The 21,981-nt window shown below is 36.1% G+C and overlaps 4 protein-coding genes, 2 long non-coding RNA genes and 1 pseudogene across 6 annotated transcripts; 4 read left to right on the top strand and 3 right to left on the bottom strand.

Annotated features, from left to right (window-relative positions):
- The first annotated feature begins 1,584 nt into the window (after positions 1–1,584).
- LOC146954544 (uricase / urate oxidase / nodulin 35) lies at positions 1,585–7,621 on the top strand. The gene is made up of 8 exons (XM_085716908.1): positions 1,585–1,834; positions 3,017–3,109; positions 3,265–3,340; positions 3,693–3,802; positions 4,043–4,134; positions 6,425–6,598; positions 6,929–7,019; positions 7,200–7,621. The coding sequence occupies exons 1-8, from the start codon at positions 1,628–1,630 to the stop codon at positions 7,281–7,283; spliced, it is 927 nt and encodes a 308-aa protein (XP_085573034.1). The 5' UTR covers positions 1,585–1,627; the 3' UTR covers positions 7,284–7,621.
- LOC146954545 (uncharacterized) lies at positions 4,415–6,398 on the bottom strand. Its single transcript, XM_085716916.1, has one exon. The coding sequence runs from the start codon at positions 5,722–5,724 to the stop codon at positions 4,921–4,923; it is 804 nt and encodes a 267-aa protein (XP_085573042.1). The 5' UTR covers positions 5,725–6,398; the 3' UTR covers positions 4,415–4,920.
- A 1,234-nt stretch (positions 7,622–8,855) lies between the features above and the next one.
- On the top strand, positions 8,856–10,982 carry LOC146954543 (uncharacterized). Its single transcript, XR_015013798.1, has 2 exons — positions 8,856–9,312; positions 10,701–10,982. It is a non-coding gene; the product is annotated as an uncharacterized LOC146954543 (long non-coding RNA).
- A 1,116-nt stretch (positions 10,983–12,098) lies between these two features.
- LOC146954542 (uncharacterized) lies at positions 12,099–12,965 on the bottom strand. Its single transcript, XM_085744997.1, has one exon. The coding sequence runs from the start codon at positions 12,963–12,965 to the stop codon at positions 12,099–12,101; it is 867 nt and encodes a 288-aa protein (XP_085601123.1).
- Positions 12,966–13,242: 277 nt separating this feature from the next.
- LOC146954541 (uncharacterized) lies at positions 13,243–15,265 on the bottom strand. The gene is made up of 2 exons (XR_015013788.1): positions 14,911–15,265; positions 13,243–13,528 (listed from the first exon to the last, which is right to left on the bottom strand). It is a non-coding gene; the product is annotated as an uncharacterized LOC146954541 (long non-coding RNA).
- Positions 15,266–15,692: 427 nt separating this feature from the next.
- Positions 15,693–18,922, top strand: LOC146954540 (putative L-type lectin-domain containing receptor kinase S.7). Its single transcript, XM_085716886.1, has 3 exons — positions 15,693–16,340; positions 16,903–17,613; positions 17,968–18,922. Exons 1-3 carry the CDS (start codon positions 15,863–15,865, stop codon positions 18,798–18,800), a joined length of 2,022 nt encoding a protein of 673 aa, XP_085573012.1. The 5' UTR covers positions 15,693–15,862; the 3' UTR covers positions 18,801–18,922.
- Positions 18,923–19,849: 927 nt separating this feature from the next.
- Positions 19,850–21,864, top strand: LOC146954539 (protein SMAX1-LIKE 3-like; annotated as a pseudogene).
- The last annotated feature ends 117 nt before the right edge of the window (positions 21,865–21,981 follow it).

Below are 21,981 nucleotides of genomic sequence, written 5' to 3'. Positions count from 1 at the left end.
TTGGCAGCTTACTCGCCACACACCCCTTCCCTGCGAAGGGGTGCACGGAGCAACAGAGATCAGTTCAAACGAACTGTAACGTCTCTTTACACACTTCCTGCGAATATCTCACCGACGGTTACACTTCCCACTATTTCATAACCACCGGACACTCGTGTGCCATTACAACGGCTTTGCATTCAGCCACCTATATATAAAGGAGGCTCCTCACAGCCTCTAAGGTAGAATCTCTTTCACTTCTAAACCCCCATTCTTGGGCATGGCAATGGGGCGGGATGGGGACGAGTTTTACATTCCCCGTCCCCATACCCGATTCTCATATACTTACTCATTACCCTACCCATACCTAACGAGGATGAGAAATTGAACCCCATCCTTGTCCCCGACGGGTTCGGGTATCCCCGCCCCATCCCCGTCCCCGCATTGAATAATTATTTTTAGGGAAATGCTAATCAGTGCCCCCGAGGCACTGGTTAAGGGTATGAAAAAGGAAATTATATAGTAGTTGATGCATTGAAATTGTGTAATTAATTTATAATAAAGACAAAAACAGTTTCCTTTTATGGTAATAATTCCCTTTTAGGGTATGCTTAACCAGTGCCCCGGGGGCACCGGTTAGCAGGACCCTTATTTTTAATAAAAAATACAAGTTTTTTTGCAACCACTAAAGAAATATTGTAATGCATTATCCAACAATATGTTCACTTTAACATTTGTTTGACCGATTGATTTAGTTGCTCCTTTAAATATCAACGGTAGTTTTTATAAGACGGCAATTATCGAATAAAATAACATGGCATATCAACATAAAGTAGTTTTTTTAAATTCGGGACGGGTTTGGGTATGGGTTCGGGGTGGGTACCTATATACCCGTTACCCGTCCCATACCCGTGTTTTGAAATCGGGGAAAACCTAAACCCGTATCCAAACCCAGTCAAAACGGGGAAAACCCGTCAAATTGAGTTTGGTTCGGGTGGGTAACCACGAGTATGGTTTTTGTTGCCATGCCTACCCATTCTTGACCTCTACTGATTTGAGCGTTGGAGTGTCTACAGGTACACCCCTCCACCGTTCCAGTATTCAACTGACGCATTTCCTCCACCTTCAACCACCGCATTAAAGAAGCACCGACAGCCACCTTATGACCAGGTACGATCAAAACAAAACAGTTTATACAAATAAATTAGTTTTTATGTATCTTTCATAAACTTGTCAAAATAATTTACTAATTTTTTTTTTTTATAAAAATACAATTTTCGTAACTAAGAACTTTTTTTTTTTAAGGTAACTAGAAACTTATAAGTTAATATAAAACTTTCTTTAAAAGGAAGTTAATAAAAAACTTTGTTTTTTAAAAAAAAAATTAATATAAAACTTATTTATTTACAGTTTTCGTATGTTAAAAAATAAGCCAATCCGAACCGAGTTGAATACTCAATTTGTTGAGACAATGATGTTACAAGCCGCACTCAGAAATGAAAGTAAAACCACCGGGCATAAAATACTGAACTGTCCTTATCCTCCTAAGTTCTAAAGTACAACATTCATTTAGTTATAAATAGAATAGAACGACGTAGAAAACTTAACCATCTCAAAAAAAAAAAAAGAAAAAAAAAAAACACGATCGATGGCGAAGAACGTGGAAGGTTTCGAATTCGAACAGAGACATGGAAAAGAGAGAGTAAGAGTAGCTCGTGTATGGAAAAGTAAAGATGGTAAACAACACTTTGTTGTTGAGTGGCGCGTTAGTATCAATCTTCTTTCAGATTGTGTTAACTCTTATATTCGTGATGATAATTCTGATATTGTTGCTACTGATACTATGAAGAACACCGTAATTTACTAACTCACCCCCCCTTTTTTTTTATTTTTATGATTTTTTTTTTATCGTTTGAGGATTCTGATTTTTGTAGTTTGAATTTGAATCTGTGAGCTGATTTGTGTTTGTTGAGTTTGTGGCTTTCAATGTTTTGGATCTTTAAAGAGACTTCACTTTATGATGATCATCGAATTTGTTTCAGATTCATCATTTTCGTTTTTAGAAACTTGTGTGTTATTTTCTATGTATTCTATCAATTTGAATGAATATATTTTTTTTGGCTTAATTCACAAGTTCTCGTTAACGAAAATTGTGTGTTTATAAGATGTTTTGTCATAAACTATCTTGACAAGCTTATGAATAATACATAAAAGCTTATTTATTTGTATAAGCTGTTTTGCATAAATTCCAAAATAAGCCAATCCAAACAGGTTTTAGATGTGTGCTGTTGATACTTTTTAGGAGATGTACTGAATTCAGATTTTAAAATACCTTTTTTATTAAAAAATTTTGGGATTTCAAGCAAGACTATGAAGTTTTATGTAAATATAAATATTCTTACGGCTTAAGTTAGACTTACAAAATCTTAATTTTTTTTAAAACATATAGGACATTACATTCTTATATAGGCCCTGTATGGATAAACAATTTATTTTGCAGCTTATAGCTCAAATAAGCTCATTCATTCTGCTTTCGTATGATCTGATCTATAAGTTTTCTTCATAAGCTATCCTGGAGCGCAAATAAGTTGAAAATTACTTATAACCATGTCATTTGTTGTTTACATAAGGTCTCCCAAATAGTGTCAAAAGTGCTTATGACAGTAGATAAGCTAAAATATGCCAATCCAAATATAAATAGTCTTTTAGAATATTGAAAAAAAAAATTTATGTCAAATAGTCTTAATTCAATATACCTTCGTAAGGAAACTAGTAGTATATGACATTGTCATGGTATCTAAGCCAAATTTGACTAAGTTTGAAATTTGAAGGTTAATCATACACACAACTTTAATAATAGTTTCTTGTTCTAGGATATGTTTATGTTATAATGAATTTATACAAAACAGGAAATGTTTGCATGTGGTTAGAAGAAATACTGTATGTTGATGTAATATGTCATCTACTGCTAGATCATTTTCATTCTCCATCACACATGTTCACATCAGTTTTGAATTTTTAAGTAATGTGTAATTAGGTGTATGCAAAAGCAAAGGAATGTTCGGAAATACTTTCTGTGGAGGACTTTGCCATTTTACTTGCCAAACATTTCACATCATTTTACAGCCAGGTTGGTAACTGAGAATTTAATTCCCTATTATAGAAATTATTCATATTTTTGTTGGTTTTTTAGTTATGTTGTACTATGCTCTTTCTTTTAATTTATTTTTTTTACAATCATTTACCTTACTAGAATAAAATGAAATTCCTACTTGTTTTTTGCAGGTTACCACTGCTATTGTAAAAATTGTGGAGAAACCGTGGGAGCGTGTTAATGTGGATGGTCAACCTCATGACCATGGTTAGTCATATTATACACTGCAATAGTGCATGTTTCAGAAGGTGTATGTATATATTGCATTCTGTGTAGGGGTTCTCTGTTAGCTTTTGTATTTACCTTTTGTGACAGTTGAAGTTTCTATCTTTCGTTATAAAACCTGACGTATTTTGGTGATAGTTTGATTCATCTATTATTTGGTCCAAAACTTGTGTATAATATTGGAACTATTGATTAGAGCTAATCATTTTTCAGTTTATTCTTTATTTAAGTATCATTGGTTAAAAAAACAATATGTTTGAAATTCAGTTATAAATATAAACTGTTGTTTGTTTCTTTTCCATCATTAAGTTGTTTGATTTTATTTTTTTCTAAGGTTTCAAACTTGGATCTGAGAAGCATACAACAGAGGCAATAGTAAAAAAGTCTGGTGCACTACAATTGACTTCTGGTATTGAAGGATTGTCAGTGTTGAAGACAACCAAAGTAAGCTTGTAATATAGAATACGAACTTCTGCTTTAATTCTCATGTAGTTTTCCCAATCGTACTTCTGTACGTCCTTATTTTTTGTTGTTTGGTGTTTAAAATTTCTTCCATGGTTGTAAATGATATATACAAAATAATAGTTATATATTCAGTATCATAGTATACAGTTTCAGAGAGATTGCACATGCTAAGAAAATACAAGCTGATTTTCTTTTGGATTTGTTGTCATTTGCGAGCAGTCTGGTTTTGAGGGTTTTATAAGGGACAAGTATACCATACTTCCTGATACACGCGAAAGGATGCTGGCAACAGAAGTAACTGCACTATGGAGGTAATTTCTTTTTTCTGTACCGAGTCTTGGCCTATATTTGATTCAATGCTTGGAGCTGCCAGAACTGATTCTAGAGGTGTAAAATTGATTTTGACATGTTTGGTTGCTCTTGAGTAGAATTGATTTTAACTTGAAAACAGAATTTGGAGTTTTTGCTTCTACGATTGATTTTTAGCCTTATATTTATTAGTTAACCCACTTTTACATGAATGTATCCAAACATAAATCACTTTATATTCAAGTGACTTTTTTAGCCAAAATCAATTCATTCAGATCAATTTTCGTCACCGTAGAACTAAACACACTTAGCAAATTTTAATGAACTTGTAAGAACTAAGTTGGCTTCCTGTAATGTATGTAGAAAAGTCATAAGATTTAAAACAGACCCCTCATTCTTCCAGAGGTTGATTCTATAGGCTTAATTATTGATGAATTTCATAACAATTTGATAGGAACTGATATCAAAATATAAACTAATAGTAATTGTACAATATAATCCCAAGAAATTCGAGAGTCTTGGTTCTCTCCCCTCCAAGAATTCGAGAGCTTGGTCTCTCCCTACCAATCCTTTATCCCAATCCCTGAATGCCTTTCTTTTCCTCTGCATCTTATTTATAATACTAAGTCCTATAGCTGTTACATAGAAGTCTAGTAGACAGCAATTACTGCAGACAAGTAACAGTTACTTATTTATAATATTATTAAATAAACCACTAGTATCTATAACTTCTGCCCTTAGGAGTCCTATTACTAACAATACTCCCCCCCTAAAGACTCACCTTGTCCTCAAGGTGAAGGATAACATAACTGTCCACCAGGGTCCCATAACTTGAAGTAGAGTGACAGAGCAAGGTGTGAAACATGATAATTAATGCATGCATCAGACACTCTCTTTTGGGGAGGAATTTTCGGCAGCAATAGGCATAGTGCCAGTTCGATCAAACCAGAGGATAATCCACTCTTCACCACAAACACATCTGGATCTGGCGGCTTTGGCAACGGTGGAGGTAGGCCGCCAAACTCGAGTGAAACCCATCCCTCTCCGATAATTTTTCTAGGCAATTTCGCCCTCGATTCGAACACACTACTCATACCATGTTCATAAAAGAGTCTGTCGATACCAAGAAATTTGCACAGATCTGTTTTGGTCTCTTGTTGCTTTTCCACAATGATGACATTCATGGAGGAATTTTCTGCATCCATTTCTTCTGCATTCTCTACCTTTTCCTCTTCTGCTGTCTGAATGAGTTCAGAATTTCCTTGATCAGTTTCTTCTGATTGAAGGCTGAATGTGTGAGGCGTCGACGACTCCCATTCCAATCCAGATTCCTCTTCTTCATCCGATATAGGTAGAAGGTCTCTATACTCTGGCTTAAAATGCCAAATGAATGCAACGTGAAACGCTCGCCAACTCGCATGTGGATGGCATCGACTCCACCACTGCCACCATACGAGAGCACGGTTTCGCAAGGCTTTCACCGCCTCCAGCAACTTCTCACCCTCCTGTGTTCCCACGACATCAAAATGTTTCTCAATACAAATCAACCACCAATAAGCGTCACCGCTGCCGTCAAATTGTGGCATGTCCATTTCCCCCCTACTGTGAATTTCTTTCCCTGGATCAGAACTGCTTTGATACCAGTGTTAGATACTGGTTCAGATGTGAATAAATACCGATGATAATTCTATGGTATTTGGGAGATTATAGCATAATAATAAGGGAATGATCTATTATTATTGATACAGGAAAGTAACTGCAGAAAGGTAACCAACCTCTAGGAGTTAGAGAGCCTAGTCTCTCCCAAACCAACCCACATACAAAATATAAACTCTGATACCAGTTGATAGGAACTGATATCAAAATATAAACTAATAGTAATTGTACAATATAATCCCAAGAAATTCGAGAGTCTTGGTTCTCTCCCCTCCAAGAATTCGAGAGCTTGGTCTCTCCCTACCAATCCTTTATCCCAATCCCTGAATGCCTTTCTTTTCCTCTGCATCTTATTTATAATACTAAGTCCTATAGCTGTTACATAGAAGTCTAGTAGACAGCAATTACTGCAGACAAGTAACAGTTACTTATTTATAATATTATTAAATAAACCACTAGTATCTATAACTTCTGCCCTTAGGAGTCCTATTACTAACACAATTTCTACAAATTTTCTTTTCATTCATTATTTGGTTGAAGTTTTTACCACATCCTCCAACTAAGGAAATCAGTGTACACGTGTTCTCTTTAACTAGGAGAATATAATTCATTCTTCTATATTAAATGTGGTTGTAGGTATTCATATGAATCGTTATATAGCGTCCCCAAGAAGCCTCTTTATTTTACAGAAAAGTACCTGGATGTGAAAAAAGTTTTGCTTGACACATTTTTTGGCTCTCCAAAGGAAGGGGTCTATAGCCCATCTGTTCAAGCCACCCTCTACCAGATGGCAAAGGCGGCACTAAACAGGTTTGTCTCAATCCTACCCTCTGTGTGTCTAAATAGATCTACCTCTCTATTGCCTCTGATGAAGGAGAGAGGAAAATAGAAAGGATATGGTGAAACCGTATGTTTCAAGTTTCATCTTCACCACGGAGACACTTTATATGTTTAAAAGCAATTAATAAGATAATTACAAAGTATTCTATCAGTATTTATTAGACATGATATCTCTGTTTAATTGGATCCTAATCTTATTCTGAAGTCTGTGTCTCACAGCCACATAATGTTGGTCGTGCCACAAGTTTAGTGCATATGCTATAATCATGTTGCGACTGAAAATTAAATGTTGTGATTCAGATTTCCTGACATAGCTTCTATTCAACTAAAGATGCCAAACATTCATTTCATACCAGTCAATCTCTCAAACAAGAATGGTCAGTTTGTAAAGGTATTGAATCTTTTCCCTGAAAAGCTTGCAGAAGTTGATAGAACCCGTTATGTTTTCATACAACCACGGCATCACCTTTTCTTGAGTTTGTAATATTTTAACAGTTACTACAAAAATATAGGTTTCTCATACTACCGTGACATCAAGAATACTTATAAATGCCTACTGATTCTTATGCAGTTTGATGACGATGTGTATTTACCAACGGACGAGCCACATGGTTCAATTGAAGCTAGCTTGAGCCGCAGTCGTTCAAAGATGTAGAAACTACTCAAGCATATCAGCTCATCCGTTCGGGTCAACTGGTGGTGTAACTTACACTATGGTGCTTAACATAATTTAAGAACATGCAACAAGTGAACCTGGCAATAAAGATACTGCTTTGAGTTAACATGTGATATTAATGTTAATGCTGTTTTTTTTTTTTTTTTTTTCACCAATAATGAAAACTGTTGTTGGGTTGTACATAATTTAGATTTCAGAAATTCCAATAAAGTCTAATAGTCCTTTTGTTCATAAGTGGAATGAAACAATCAAGACTCACTGTTTATGATATTGATGCAGTTCTACATTTTGGTCATTCAATAATCTCGTTGAAATAATGATTCTTGGTCATTAGATAATTATTTACTTTTTTGTTTCTTTCCCCGTTCTCTCTTTTCTTAGCTGTCCAGGCTTATACTTCTGCATGTATCATGTGCCCATCATCATTTTTGAATCTAGCAAATCATGATCTGATCTTGTCTTGAAATAGTAGTTGAATTCCATGTTCTTGATACTAAACAATTCGACTTAAGCTGAAAATGAGTTCCATGCTTACAATAAAAAATTATTGCTTACCAATGTAGATAGATGCTTACAAGCTTGATTGGCTTAGTTTTAACTATATTGGTATATAAAAATGTGAAATGTAAAGCAAATCAACACATTATTCCATGGGAGACGAGCAATCCTAAAATTGCATTGGGATGACCAGGACCAATGATGATTCATCTAAGAGCATCAATATCGCCTTGCAGATATGTTGTGGTTGCACACAAACCAATGGCTTTATGTAAGAGGATCTTGGATAATTGGTATGGAATGAGTAGCCAAATTCTCAAGTATGGTTCTGCACGAGTAATTCTTTGCGAACAACAATGGAGATTGATCCTCATGTTAGTCCATAAATCCACTTTTAAGTACAAGTTTAATCTATTCGACAGAGTTACTTGATCATCAGTATGTCAGCTACCAACTGTGACACCGCCAACCAACATGTCAGGCACAACCCTAGCTCGTGATGAGATCTTCACGCCCCTAGACAGTGTATTTTTTTTGTTCCTCCACCGATAACTTGTTAGAAAACCAACTTCAAGAACACATTTGGATTAATCTACTCTTAAACGTGAAACAAATCTAATTAATGTCCAACACATTACTTAGAAAAATGAATCTTGAATCTGTCCCCCTAACGGCAACGGGTCTTTGTCTGGAATTTTTTACTATTGAGTTTTTGGTAAATTATTATGTGCACAAATGGATATACTGTGGGGTCCAGTTTAGATTTTTTTATGGGTAGTATTGACGTTTGAAAGAAAAACTAGTTGAGTTGTTGAAAAATATGCATAAACGTTTGATATATTAAAGTGCGGATTCAAACCCTCAATACATATCTTGTAATGCCCAAATTGAAAGTGGCCCACAGGTCCCTGGATCGAAACCAGACTCTAGTGTAATATCCCGCAAGTTGGTATTTGGAATATTACCAGTCTAACGAGTTAAGAGGACTAATGTTTATGGAAAAATAAGTATGACGTAAAAAGTTTATTTAATAAATTTTAGACAAGCCCGAGTTACCTTTAAGAGATAGAATAAACGCGTTTAAGACAAAGAACAATTGCTTAGCAGCCTCACCAGCTGCATAATACCGTAACAATTATTTTGCTTTCTACTATGCATGCTCTTTTTTCCTGTCATTCAAGCAGACCAACTGCTATTTCACTATGCTTGCTTTTTCTTTTCATCAAATCACGGACTGAACATTGCTTTCCTTCATTATTAAATTCTCTTCCTCTCTCTCTTGAACCAGATACTAAAATTCCCTTCTTTTCTTCCTTCTCTCAATCGGTTCTCTCCCTTCTCTCCACCCTCAAACTTTCTTCATCCTTCTTCAAGCTAGCAATTAAGCAAAGGAAAGAGTGCAATTAAGGAGCAAGTTTCTTCAACTAGGATCTTTTTATCTAGAGTTTTTCTTGCTAGAATCCTGCTATTTATAACCAGAGCTTTTGAGCTAAATTACAGTTTAATTAAGGTGAGTTCTTAGATAGATTCCACCCATGGGAATTATGTGTTTACTCTTGTAAGAAAATATGAAATTATAGGTTATATGCATAGAAATTGTTACCCCTTTTTATGCCATGCTTGATTAACTTGTGAATACTTGCTATGTTAAAGTTTTACAGGTTTTCTATGATCCTTAGAGTCATAATATACTTGGAGATACTTGGTTTTGAGGTTTTTGGGTCAAAAATACAATTTTTATAGGTTCTGGACTGTCACTACTCGCCATAGCGAGCTATTACTCGCCACAGCGAGCAGAACGAAGCAGAACAATGGTTCTGCTCGCCTCCAACTCGCCATGGCGAGCAACTGCTCGCCTCCCACACAAAGTTACTCGCCTCGCGAGTAAACAGTGCAGTAATGCACTGTTTGCTCGTTTCAGGCAGATTCGGTGATTTTCGTACCGGATTTACTTGTGCAGTCTTTTATGAAAATAAACCCCTCAAACCAAGATCCCATTTGATGATCTTTTAAAAAAGGTTTTTCTTAAAGATAAAGCAAGTATTTCACATAATTAATAAAGCATGGCAACGAGAGACGAATGAGTTCTTAGTCGGGTAGCGAGCTATATTTTAAGAATGGGAATGAAACTAGAGCCTCGATATAGTTTATCGAGAACTTGAACGATTAGCATGAAATGTATGTATGTGTATATGTATGTTAAGATGAGAATTGATTAGTAAATCTTTTTCTAAGAATAATAAGTAAAACGTAGGTATTCGTGTCTCTTGCGATCCACATTAGGTTGGGATCTCAAGGGGTTCTCGCCAGGGGAATGGGATAAGTTATAAGATGAACCACACGTTACTGAGGGAGTCCGATAATTCCTAACTTTTGGTTTCATCGGTTACGTATGGGATAGTGTTCGGGATTACTCCACCCGGGGCTCTCCGTAAAATGAATACAGATAATATTGTTGTTCAACGCTAACTTTTAATATAATGAATGTATATAATTTTATATGTTATGTTGTATGATATGAATGTATGATGCTTATAGTAAGTTAAGAAATGATACCGATGACGAACTAGGTTTCCCCAATCGTCTGATTTAAGATTATGTCATGAATATTATTCTGTTTCAACCTTGGTGTGTTTATCGTATCATGGTAAAGCGGTCTTACGATTCCCCTGATCGCCATGACATTTAGGAGTTAGTAAGACCAATAACAAGTATACGAACTTATGACGGATTTAGTTTGCACTACCGTCTAAGCAAGCATGACCACACACGTATAATCAACCGCCAGGTTGTATTGTAGACACGTGGTAACCGTAGGTTTCCCCAAGGTTACCAACAGCCTAGGGTTAGGTAGAACTCACTGAGACATTATGTCTCATCAAACTCCTTTTTGTTCAGGTTCACAGGGTCCACGTGGAAAAGGTAAAGAGAAAGCTTTGGATTGACCGCGCTTTTGTGGGACAATGTTGTGTCTCATTAATGGATGCATATGTTATATTATGAGATGTGTTGTATTAAACTAAGAATTCAAGTTTCGTACGATTATCTTTGGAACAATAATGTAACATAAGACTCATGTTGGCTTGTATTCTGAATTCGCGACTGATGTCATATTAGTATTGTATAATTATTGTATCCAATATCAGTATTTAACGAACTTATTGAAAATTCTAGACACTTTCCATTTGGGCGTTACATTTTGGTATCAGAGTAGGTCGTTTCAGATCATGCCTTGGGTCATTAAGATTACAATCTAAGTAGCTGTTCTCTTTGAGTCTGGGATATTTATTCTCATTGTTATATTTGGTTGAAATTGATCACTTTGACCTAAATATGACAGATAGAACAAAATGTTCAAAGAACGAAGAAGACGAGGCCGGCCAAGGGGCAATCAGAATGTTGAGGAGAATGCCAACCTGGATGCAAATATGTGGGCACAAATGATGCAGCAAAATCAACAGATGATGCAGTTGATGCAGCAACAGATTCAACAGAATGCCCAGTCTCAACATCAATGGGCTGCAGCTATGCAGCAGGGCTAAGGTACTCATCAACAACATCCACCTCCACCACGTCCAGTCGTTGGACATCCAGCCTTTCGAGAGTACAATCCGAATAATCCTCCAGAATTTGATGGTCGTGGTGAACCACAAGATGCAAAGAGGTGGATTAAGCATATGGGGAAGATTTTCCGTATGGCTGATTGCACAGATGAAGAAAAGTTAATTTTTGCAACCAACCAACTCAGAGGTGCAGCGGAAGACTGGTGGGATACCGCCCAACGCCGTATGATAACCTGTGGAATGGAGATCAACTGGATTAATTTTAAACAAGTGATGCTGGAGAAGTATCTTTCTGTGACTTACAAAGTCAGAAAAGAGCAGGAATTCCTTCACCTGAGGCAGGGCAACAAGTCAGTGACTGAGTTCACCAGAAAGTTTTAAGAATTGTCTCGTTACTCTACTCATAACGAGTATGTTGGTAATGAAATGTGGAAGGTTAATCAGTACAAGCATGCTTTAAGGGGTGAAATTTATGCAGTGGTTAGCCAGCAGAGGTTAACAAGTTTTGATGAAATGGTACACAATAGTTTGGAAGCTGAACGGGGTTTTGATAAAGCAATTAAGGAAGGTTATACAACTTTTGATAGGAAAAGAGGTAATCCTGTTGACAGGCACCAAGAGAAACTGAAGCCGAAGGTTACTCCTTTGAAAGGAAAGCAGACCAGTATGCCCAAGACTTTCCCGACTTGTAAGAAATGTGGGAAGACTCATTTTGGAGAATGCAGGATGAGCCTTACCACATCCTTACTTTTGGTTTATTCCAAGAACCCATCCTGCATTCTCCCAAATGAGCCTTCCCACATTTCTTGCAAGTTAGGAAAGTCTTGGGCATACTGGTCTGCTTTCCTTTCAAAGGAGTAACCTTCGGCTTCAGTTTCTCTTGGTTGCTGTCAACAGGATTACCTCTTTTCCTATCAAAAGCTGTAGAACCTTCCTTAATTGCTTTATCAAAACCCCGTTCAGCTTCCAAACTATTGTGTACCATTTCATCAAAACTTGTTAACCTCTGCTGGCTAACCACTGCATAAATTTCACCCCTTAAAGCATGCTTGCACTGATTAACCTTCCACATTTCATTACCAGCATACTCGTTATGAGTAGAGTAATGAGACAATTCTTCAAACTTTCTGGTGAACTCAGTCACCGACATGTTGCCCTGCCTCAGGTGAAGGAATTCCTGCTCTTTTCTGACTTTGTAAGTCACAGAAAGATACTTCTCCAGCATCACTTGTTTAAAATTAATCCAGTTGATCTCCATTCCACTGGTTATCATACGGCGTTGGGCGGTATCCCACCAGTCTTCCGCTGCTCCTCTGAATTGGTTGGTTGCAAAAATTACCTTTTCTTCTTCTGTGCAATCAGCCATACGGAAAATCTTCTCCATATGCTTAATCCACCTCTTTGCATCTTGTGGTTCACCACAACCATCAAATTCTGGAGGATTTTTCCGATTGTACTCTCGGAAGGCTGGATGTCCAACGACTGGAGGTGGTGGAGGTGGATGATGTTGATGAGTACCTTGGCCCTGCTGCATTGCTGCAGCCCATTGCTGTTGAGGCAGGGCATTCTGTTGAATCTGCTGCTGCATCAACTGCATCATCTATTGATTTTGCTGCATCATTTGTGCCCACATATTTGCATCTGGGTTGACATTCTCCTCAGCATTCTGATTGCCCCTTGGCGGGCCTCGTCTTCTTCGTTCTCCGGACATTTTGTTCTATCAGTCATAATTAGGTCAAAGTGATCAGTTTCAACCAAATATAACAATGAGAATAAACATCCTAGACTCAAAGAGAACAACTACTTAGATTGTAATCTTAATCACCCAAGGCATGATCTGAAACGACCTGCTTTGATACCGAAATGTAACGCCCAAATTGAAAGTGTCTAGAATTTTCAATAAGTTCGTTAAATACTGATATTGGATACAATAATTATACAATACAAATACGACATCAGTCGCGAATTCAGAATACAAGCCAACATGAGTCTTATGTTACATTATTGTTCCAAAGATAATTGTACGAAACTTGAATTCTTAGTTTAATACAACACATCTCATAATATAACATATGCATCCATTAATGAGACACAACATTGTCCCACAAAAGCGCGGTCAATCCAAAGCATTCTCTTTACCTTTTCCACGTGAACCCTGTGAACCTGAACAAAAAGGAGTGGGATGAGACATAATGTCACAGTGAGTTCTACCTAACCCTAGGCTATTGGTAACCTTGGGGAAACCTACGGTTACCACGTGTCTACAATACAACCTGGCGGTTGATTATACATGTGTGGTCATGCTTGCTTAGACGGCAGTGCAAACTAAATCCGTCATAAGTTCGTATACTTGTTATTGGTCTTACTAACTCCTACATGTCATGGCGATCAGGGGAATCCTAAGACCGCTTTACCATGATACGATAAACGCACCAAGGTTGAAACAGAATAATATTCGTGATAATCTTAAACCGGACGATTGGGTAAACCTAGTTCGTCACCGGTATCATTTCTTAACTTACTATTAGCATCATACATTCATATATTACAACATAACATATAAAATCATATACATTCATTATATTAAAAGTTAGCGTTGAACAACAATATTATCTGTATTCATTTTACGGAGAGCCCCGGGTGGAGTAATCCAGAACACAATCCCATACGTAACCTATGAAACCAAAAGTTAGGAATTATCGGACTCCCACAACAACGTGCAGTTCATCTTATAACTTATCCCATTCCCCTGGCGAGAACCCCTTGAGATCCCAATCTAATGTGGATCGCAAGAGACACGAATACCTACGTTTTATTTATTATTCTTAGAAAAAGATTTACTAATCAATTCTCATCTTAACATACATATATACACACATACATTTCATGCTAATCGTTCTAGTCCTCGATAAATTATATCGAGGCTCTAGTTTCATTCCCATTCTTAAAATATAGCTCGCTACCCAACTAAGAACTCATTCGTCTCTCGTTGCCATGCTTTATTAATTATGTGAAATACTTGCTTTATCTTTAAGAAAAACCTTTTTTAAAAGATCATCAAATGGGATCTTGGTTTGAGGGGTTTATTTTCATAAAAGACTGCACAAGAAAATCCGGTACGAAAATCACCGAATCAGCCTGAAACGAGCAAACATTACTGCACTGTTTACTCGCGAGGCAAGTAACTTTGTGTGGGAGGCGAGCAGTTGCTCGCCATGGCGAGTTGGAGGCGAGCAGAACCATGGTTCTGCTTCGTTCTGCTCGCTGTGGCGAGTAATAGCTCGCTGTGGCGAGTAGTGACAGTCCATAACCTGTAAAAATGGTATTTTTGACCGAAAAACCTCAAAACCAAGTATCTCCAAGTATATTATGACTCTAAAGATCATAGAAAACCTGTAAAACTATAACATAGCAAGTATTCACAAGTTAATCAAGCATGGCATAAAAAGGGGTAACAATTTCTATGCATATAACCTATAATTTCATAATTTTCTTACAAGAGTAAACACATAATTCCCATGGATGGAATCTATCTAAGAACTCACCTTAATTAAACTGAAATTTAGCTCAAAAGCTTTGGTTCTATAGAGCAGGATTCTAGCACGAAAAACTCTAGATAAAAAGATCCTAGTTGAAGAAACTTGCTCCTTAATTGCATTCTTTCCTTTGCTTAATTGCTAGCTTGAAGAAGGATGAAGAAAGTTTGAGGGTGGAGAGAAGGGAGGGAACCGATTGAGAGAGGGAAGAAAAGAAGGGAATTTTAGTCTGTGGTTCAAGAGAGAGAGGAAGAGAATTTAATAATTAAGGAAAGCAATGTTCAGTCCGTGATTTGATGAAAAGAAAAAGCAAGCATAGTGAAATAGTAGTTGGTCTGCTTGAATGACAGGAAAAAAGAGCATGCATAGTAGAAAGCAAAATAATTGTTACGGTATTATGCAGCGCGTGAGGCTGCTAACCAATTGCTCTTTGTCTTAAACGTGTTTATTCTATCTCTTAAACGTAACCCGGGTTTGTCTAAAATTTATTAAATAAACTTTTTACGTCATACTTATTTTTCCATAAACATTAGTCCTCTTAACACGTTAGACTGATAATATGTTTTTTCTTTGATAAAAAATATCAACAATTTATATGTTTCCATAAACTTTTTACAAGTTATATGTTTTTTCTTTGATAAAAATATCAACAATTTTGTGTCTGTGTATTATACTTTTGGTTAGATAAGAATTAAGGGTCAAACATTCATTATAAGACAAATTGATGCATATTCCAAAAGAGCACCAATGCTCCTTGTCCATTCTCAAATTTGTCCCATATTGAAACGCCACATGACACAAAAAGCATATATTTGATTCTCAAATCAAAAGTAACATCAAACTAAATAAAATACATAATACAACAAAACAACATTCAAAACACAAAAACTTATAATAATCACCACTATATAAACATCTAAGCACACTAAAAAAGAACATAAAAAAAAGGATTAAAACTAAGATGTTTTGTTCTAAGCCCTTCACCACAATCATGTTCATAATTTTATTTCTCTTTACCTTGCTAATCAATGCTCTAACAGCTACAGAAAACACTGTGATTAGTCCAACTACATTCTCCTTTATGTCTTTTAGTCCTGAAAGTTGCAACAATGGTGAATTACTTTGTATGGGATCAGCTACTTCAGGAAATGGTTATATAAGTCTCACACCAGAGCCAAAGACAAAACAAAACAACAATTCAGTTTCAATGTTTGGAACATCTAACACAGACAACAAAGTAGGTAGGGTTTTGTATCCGCATCCGGTTCATGCTTGGCCAGCAATTATAACTACCACCTTTACTGTTAGGCTCACTCCGTTTGTAAAAAACTCGACCAGCTCTGGTGATGGAATTGCACTTGTATTTGCACAAGATAATAGGCCTTCGCCATATGGTAGCTATGGTTCTTATCTTGGCATGTTTGATAGGTCTACTCAAGGTAAACTTAATTGTGTAAACTATCACTGTTTCAAATTAAAGTTCTATGTTTCTTGATCGAAAGTGGTTAATGCGCTTCAGATAACGTTGAATCATATTCGGTTATCAGCGCAGTTTGATTTTTGATTGAAATATTCTTTAAGACTAGCATATGGTTAAGACTAGCATATTTTTATAATTTTGGCTGAAGGGTACATGTGATTGTTTTGAACAAGAATCTAACTAATAGTAAAACCTTTTCATGACTGCAACACTACGAAAATTTAGTAATAATTCCGTTGCCTTTCTTTTGAAAAATACTTTAGCATGATGCATACCGCTCATAAGCTTGTGTTGACCTGTGGATGGAGTACAGAAACAACACTGACACTGACACGTAGACATCGGTAATACATTTAGTAGAAATACCTAATTCTAACTACAATATCGAATACTGACACGCATCAGACACCAGACATGCCTTCAATTTAAAGTGTCGGTGCTACAAAGATATGAAATTCTAACACTTTAATTTACTAAGTTTGCATGGGAAAAATATCTAAACTAAAACTGTTGTTGTGCAGGTGGTGTTTTTCAACAAATTGGTGTGGAGTTAGACACATTCATGAACGAATTTGATCCAGATGGAAACCACATAGGCATAGTCACAACAAGCATCACAAATCCAGTTGCTATTCACAGTCTCAATAGCACTAATGTTGACCTCAAAAGTGGAAGAGATATTATGGTTAAAGTTGACTATAATGGATGGACTAAAATGATTTTTGTTTCAATAGGATACTCAAATAGCCAATTAAAGAGTGTTCTAAACCATTCAATTCACTTACCTGATATAATTCCAAGCTCAGTTTATGTTGGTTTCACAGCCTCGACTGGTAAAACTTTTCCTCAAAGTCATCAAATCCTAAATTGGTTATTCACATCGGTGCCATTGCCTGTTCTTTCTGTTAAACACAGTAAAGTTGCAAAATACAAGATCATATTGACAACTGTTTTATCAGTTCTTGTGTTTGTTAGTTTACTTTCTGTTTCCTGGGAAGCTTGGAATAAAAGAAAAGAAAAGGGTCATCGAAAAGAAGACATCAAAAGCTTATCGAGGACGGCTGCAGATGTGCCTAAGATGTTCGGTTACAAGGAACTGTCGAAAGCAACTTGCAAGTTTAGTAAAGAAAATCTTGTGGGGAGAGGTGGATTTGGAAGTGTTTATAAAGGCTTCATGTTGGAAAATGGAAAAACCATAGCAGTAAAGAAAATTTCAGCAACCTCTAAACAAGGTATGTTATGGTAACTGGTAAAAGACTATGACATGAAAATATTTTGGAACTTGAATAGAATTAAACCTGTGTATTGGGAAATACCACAAGTCGTACATCGCCTAAATATACGACCTAAATAGAACTGATACCAATCATTGCACCACCGTGCATCAAGACCAATATACTTAGTCATGAGGGGGTTTATTGGAGAAAATTTGTTGATGATGAAGTCAATTTTGCCCATTGAAAGTCCAACATACCACCAAGTCCACATGCTTCTTATATGTGCTATCTTCACAAACTTCATAAGACTTCTGCATTGTTTTTCCTTTTCTTCTATTATTCACCATTTTGTTTGGATTGTCTAAACAGGTGAAAGAGAGTTCTTAGCCGAAATATGTACCATTGGTCGGCTTCGGCACAAAAACTTGGTGCAGCTCCAAGGTTGGTGCAATGAAGGCAAGAATCTTCTCTTAGTTTATGATTACATGCAAAACGGAAGCTTAGATCTCTTCATAGGGAAAGACATTTTAGACTGGCAAACAAGGCACAAGATATTAACAGGATTGGCATCAGCATTGCTCTACCTTCACGAAGAATGTGGAAATCCTGTTGTTCATAGAGATGTTAAACCTAACAATGTAATGCTAGATTCTAATTACAATGCTCATTTAGGCGATTTTGGACTCGCAAGGTTACTCAAAAATGAAGACTCAGTAACTACGGATTTAGCCGGGACACCGGGTTATTTAGCACCTGAAATAGGCTTCACAGGTAAAGCTACACCTGAGTCAGATGTATATAGCTTTGGAATGGTTATACTTGAAGTCATTTGTGGTAAAAGGTCAAAAAGGGTAATGGAAGATAATAGTTTGGTAGACTATGTTTGGAATTTGCATGCTCAAAATCAAATTCTTGAGTGTGTTGATATAAACCTCAAGAACCAATTTGATGAGGAAGAAGTTAAAAGGAGTTTGATGGTTGGATTGGCATGCTTGCATCCAGATTCATTGTTTAGGCCAAAGATGAGGAAAGTTGTGCACATTTTTTTGAACCCAAATGAACCATTGATGGATTTACCGGGAACGCGGCCGACTGGAGTTTATGTATCAGTTTCTTGTACTTCATTCACAGACTTTGTCACTAGAACTGAGTTACAGCTCCAATCGTCCACCACATCGATTAACGAAATTTCTACTTATTAGTTAGACTATTTAGTTACATAACAACAGTTATTGTTAGCAAATCACTAAATACATAAGATAATTATCAGTGATAATATGTTGGTGGAGTTATTGTTAGTTAGACTATTTAGTTATTAGTTTTTATATCTATTACTAGTTGAACAGTTTATTTGTTTTGTACATCAATTAATTGTTTAAACTGATATTAAACTATGTATAAACAGCTATTGGCTATATCTTCTTTAGTAAAATTTCTAGTTTTAATTAATCATCTCAGTTTCTATAATCCAAGGGTTTCTCTTCTTCCTCTACCATTTTCTTTCTTTCCAATTGCAGATCCTTCTGAATCTACATCCAATGCAGCTGTTTTTACTCCTCTTTACACAAATCGTCAAATATATCATATTAGTATTGGCCTCAATGCCTCAATTCTCACTTTGGTGGAAGAAATGTAATTCTTAGAGCATATCTGATCTGACATGACTGCACTTTGAAGTTCAAGTGTGAATGGTTAGTCTCAAATTGACTACTAATAATTTAAATGAAGATATATAAGAGTTGTGTCAATCCCTTAAAATTTTGGTTGGAGATGTGGTATCAAAGTTGTTACTCCCAATGCTCCTCCAGACTTACCAAAATAAGGTTCACAGCTCTTAAGATGTTCCGGCTAAATCATTTGATGAGTGAATGTTAGGAAAAGTTAGAAAAGCAATGAAGCCCTGTGTCAGATCGAAGCTCACTATTATTGTTTTCTTATACATTAATATAATAATATATGATAATGTATGAAAATCATGATCTATATATAGAAAATGTTCAATAAAGCCAACTTTTGGAATGAATTAGAAGAGAGACATATTTGAAGAACATTAGTTCCCACTTTTTTATTTGATTTAGTGGATCATTATTCGATCAATCATTCAAAGATTATTCCATCTCCTCGAGATTAGACAAAAATAAGAGGCAACCACTGGCCATTCAAACAGACAGCCCTTCCTCTCCTCTTTGTATTTCCATCATCAAGTTTTGAGTTTATTCATGCCAAAAGAAATTATTCCATTCCTTAGAATATGCAGGCTCTAACACAAGAGGCTGCGATACTCGTTAAACAAGCTGTTAATCTAGCAACAAGTAGAGGTCATTCACATGTGTCTCCTCTTCATCTTGCTATTGTCATGCTTTCAAATCCCACTACTCTCAACCGTTTATCATCATCCACAATATCAAGTTATCTTTTGGGCGGTCCTCAATATTCATCTCCATCGCTTTCCAATTCCTTAGTTTCCGCCTTCAAACGTGCTCAGGGTCACCAACGTCGTGCTAATTCTATTGAGAACCAACAGCATTCTATTTTAGCATTGAAGATTGAGGTTGAACAGTTAATAATCTCTATTCTTGTCTCTAGTACAGTTGTTAAAATCAAGGTTGAACAAGCACTTAAATGTCATTCGAAGAGACGAAATACAGTAATTGTGTCCTCATCTAGATCTTTTGATCAACTTGGTGGTCCTATAAACCATGTTATTATTGATGTAGATGATGCAAGTAATATTTTAAGTCAACTTGTGAGAAAGAGACGAAATACAGTTATTGTTGGTGATAGTGTTGCAAATGTTAAGGAAGTGGCTAGGAGAGTGATGCAGAGTTTGGAGAGAGGAAATGTTGAAGAACAGTTAAGGTACATACATTTTGTAAGTGTTCCTCTTGTTTCCTTTAAGAATATTAGCAAGGAGGAAGCTGAAAGGAAGATTGTGGAACTTAGGAGATTAATAAGAAGCTATGTGGGAAGAGGGTTTATTTTATACTTGGGTGATTTGAAATGGTTGTTTCAGTCTTGGAGGGAATATTTTGCATATAAATTTGCAACCATGGCTCGAAACTTGCAAGAAGGAGAGAGTTCAAACAATAGACAATAAGGTTTGTAATCATAACCATGTGTTCTCAGTACAAAATATAGCAACAATGTATGTATATGCAATTAATAAAAATCTTGAAACTATTCCCGTGAGCTTAGCTCGTTTGGTAGGGATATTGCATATTATATGCAGAGGCAGGGGTTCGAACCCCGGACACTCCACTTCTCCACATTTAAATGTGTGAGCTCTAGCCACTAGGATACTTGACCAAAAAAAATATATCTTGAAACTAATATTTCTATTATCTTGAAACTAATATTTCTATTTTGTTTTATGAATTAGAAACAATTTTTGCATGTTTCATCAAAAGAAGTATCTAAAGAATGTGAGCTATACACTGAGACTGTACTCAAGGATGATTTTGCTATGAAGGAAATTTAATAATGTTCATGCCACAAAATGTACCTAAGCAAGACCTTCATGTGAGGAAGTTGATGGTTTGAACAATACTCAAATGTTCGATGAACTCAATGATGAGAATATGAAGATTATATGTGACGCATTAGAGAAAAAGGTTCTGAACCAAAATGAAATAACTGAAAACACTGTCCTTCTTTGCAGGTCAGGAATGAGAAAAAGTAGGAGAGAAAGAGAAATACCTAGTGAAGAGAGATGGTAAACAAGAAGCTTGGATGTTATTTCTTGGTGTTGATTCTCAAGCTAAAGAATCGATCTCAAAATAAAGTTGTTTTTTGCTCTTACAATAACTTTGTTACGATTGGTATAAGCAGTTTCTCTTGTAAGGGAAATGATGAATCCCGAAAGAAAAGACCAAGAGATGAGTTTGGTAGTAGTTATTTGCAGAGGTTTGGGGAAGCAGTGAATGAGAAACCTCATAGGTTGTTCTTCATGGATGATTTTGAGCAAGCTGATTACATTACTCAAAAGGGTATCAGGACAATTGAAAGTGGAAGTATAATAACACTTCCTTGTGGTGAATCTGTACCACTCAAGGATGCTATTGCCATTTTCAGTTCTAAAAAAACTTCTGCATATTCTGAAAACATAGGGAAAGACGATGTTGATAAGTCGGAGGAGAAAACATTAAGCTTCTCTTTCGATCTTAACATAGCCATGAAGTTGATGCACAAAATGTGCATTTACCCGGAGATTTAGGGATCCTAGAGTTAATTGATAAACAAATTAACTTTAGAACGCAAGAACTGTGACATGAAAGAAAGAAAAATGAATTAACATGTTAAGTTTAGATCATGCTTATATTTTTTCTTTAAATATTGTACACTTTTTCTTATTGTTGCACATGTAAACACTTGGTGGGGGAATGC

The sequence above is a fragment of the Medicago sativa genome, chromosome 1 (assembly GCF_051527215.1).
Source record: "Medicago sativa cultivar Bolivia chromosome 1, Bolivia_mono, whole genome shotgun sequence".
In the NCBI taxonomy this organism is placed as follows: Eukaryota; Viridiplantae; Streptophyta; class Magnoliopsida; order Fabales; family Fabaceae; genus Medicago; species Medicago sativa.
Note: the sequence above shows the minus strand (reverse complement) of the source record. Positions and strands in the feature narration are given on the sequence as shown.

Bases quoted from the DNA above. Each gene is read 5' to 3' on its own strand.
- LOC146954544 (XM_085716908.1), top strand. From the start codon at position 1,628: ATGGCGAAGAACGTGGAAGGTTTCGAATTCGAACAGAGACATGGAAAA. The intron at 3,803-4,042 runs GTAAGCTTGTAA...ATTTGCGAGCAG, and splicing joins CAGTGTTGAAGACAACCAAA to TCTGGTTTTGAGGGTTTTAT. The intron at 6,599-6,928 runs GTTTGTCTCAAT...GTTGTGATTCAG, and splicing joins GCAAAGGCGGCACTAAACAG to ATTTCCTGACATAGCTTCTA.
- LOC146954545 (XM_085716916.1), bottom strand. From the start codon at position 5,724: ATGGACATGCCACAATTTGACGGCAGCGGTGACGCTTATTGGTGGTTG.
- LOC146954542 (XM_085744997.1), bottom strand. From the start codon at position 12,965: ATGATGCAGTTGATGCAGCAGCAGATTCAACAGAATGCCCTGCCTCAA.
- LOC146954540 (XM_085716886.1), top strand. From the start codon at position 15,863: ATGTTTTGTTCTAAGCCCTTCACCACAATCATGTTCATAATTTTATTT. The intron at 16,341-16,902 runs GTAAACTTAATT...GTTGTTGTGCAG, and splicing joins GTTTGATAGGTCTACTCAAG to GTGGTGTTTTTCAACAAATT. The intron at 17,614-17,967 runs GTATGTTATGGT...TTGTCTAAACAG, and splicing joins TTCAGCAACCTCTAAACAAG to GTGAAAGAGAGTTCTTAGCC.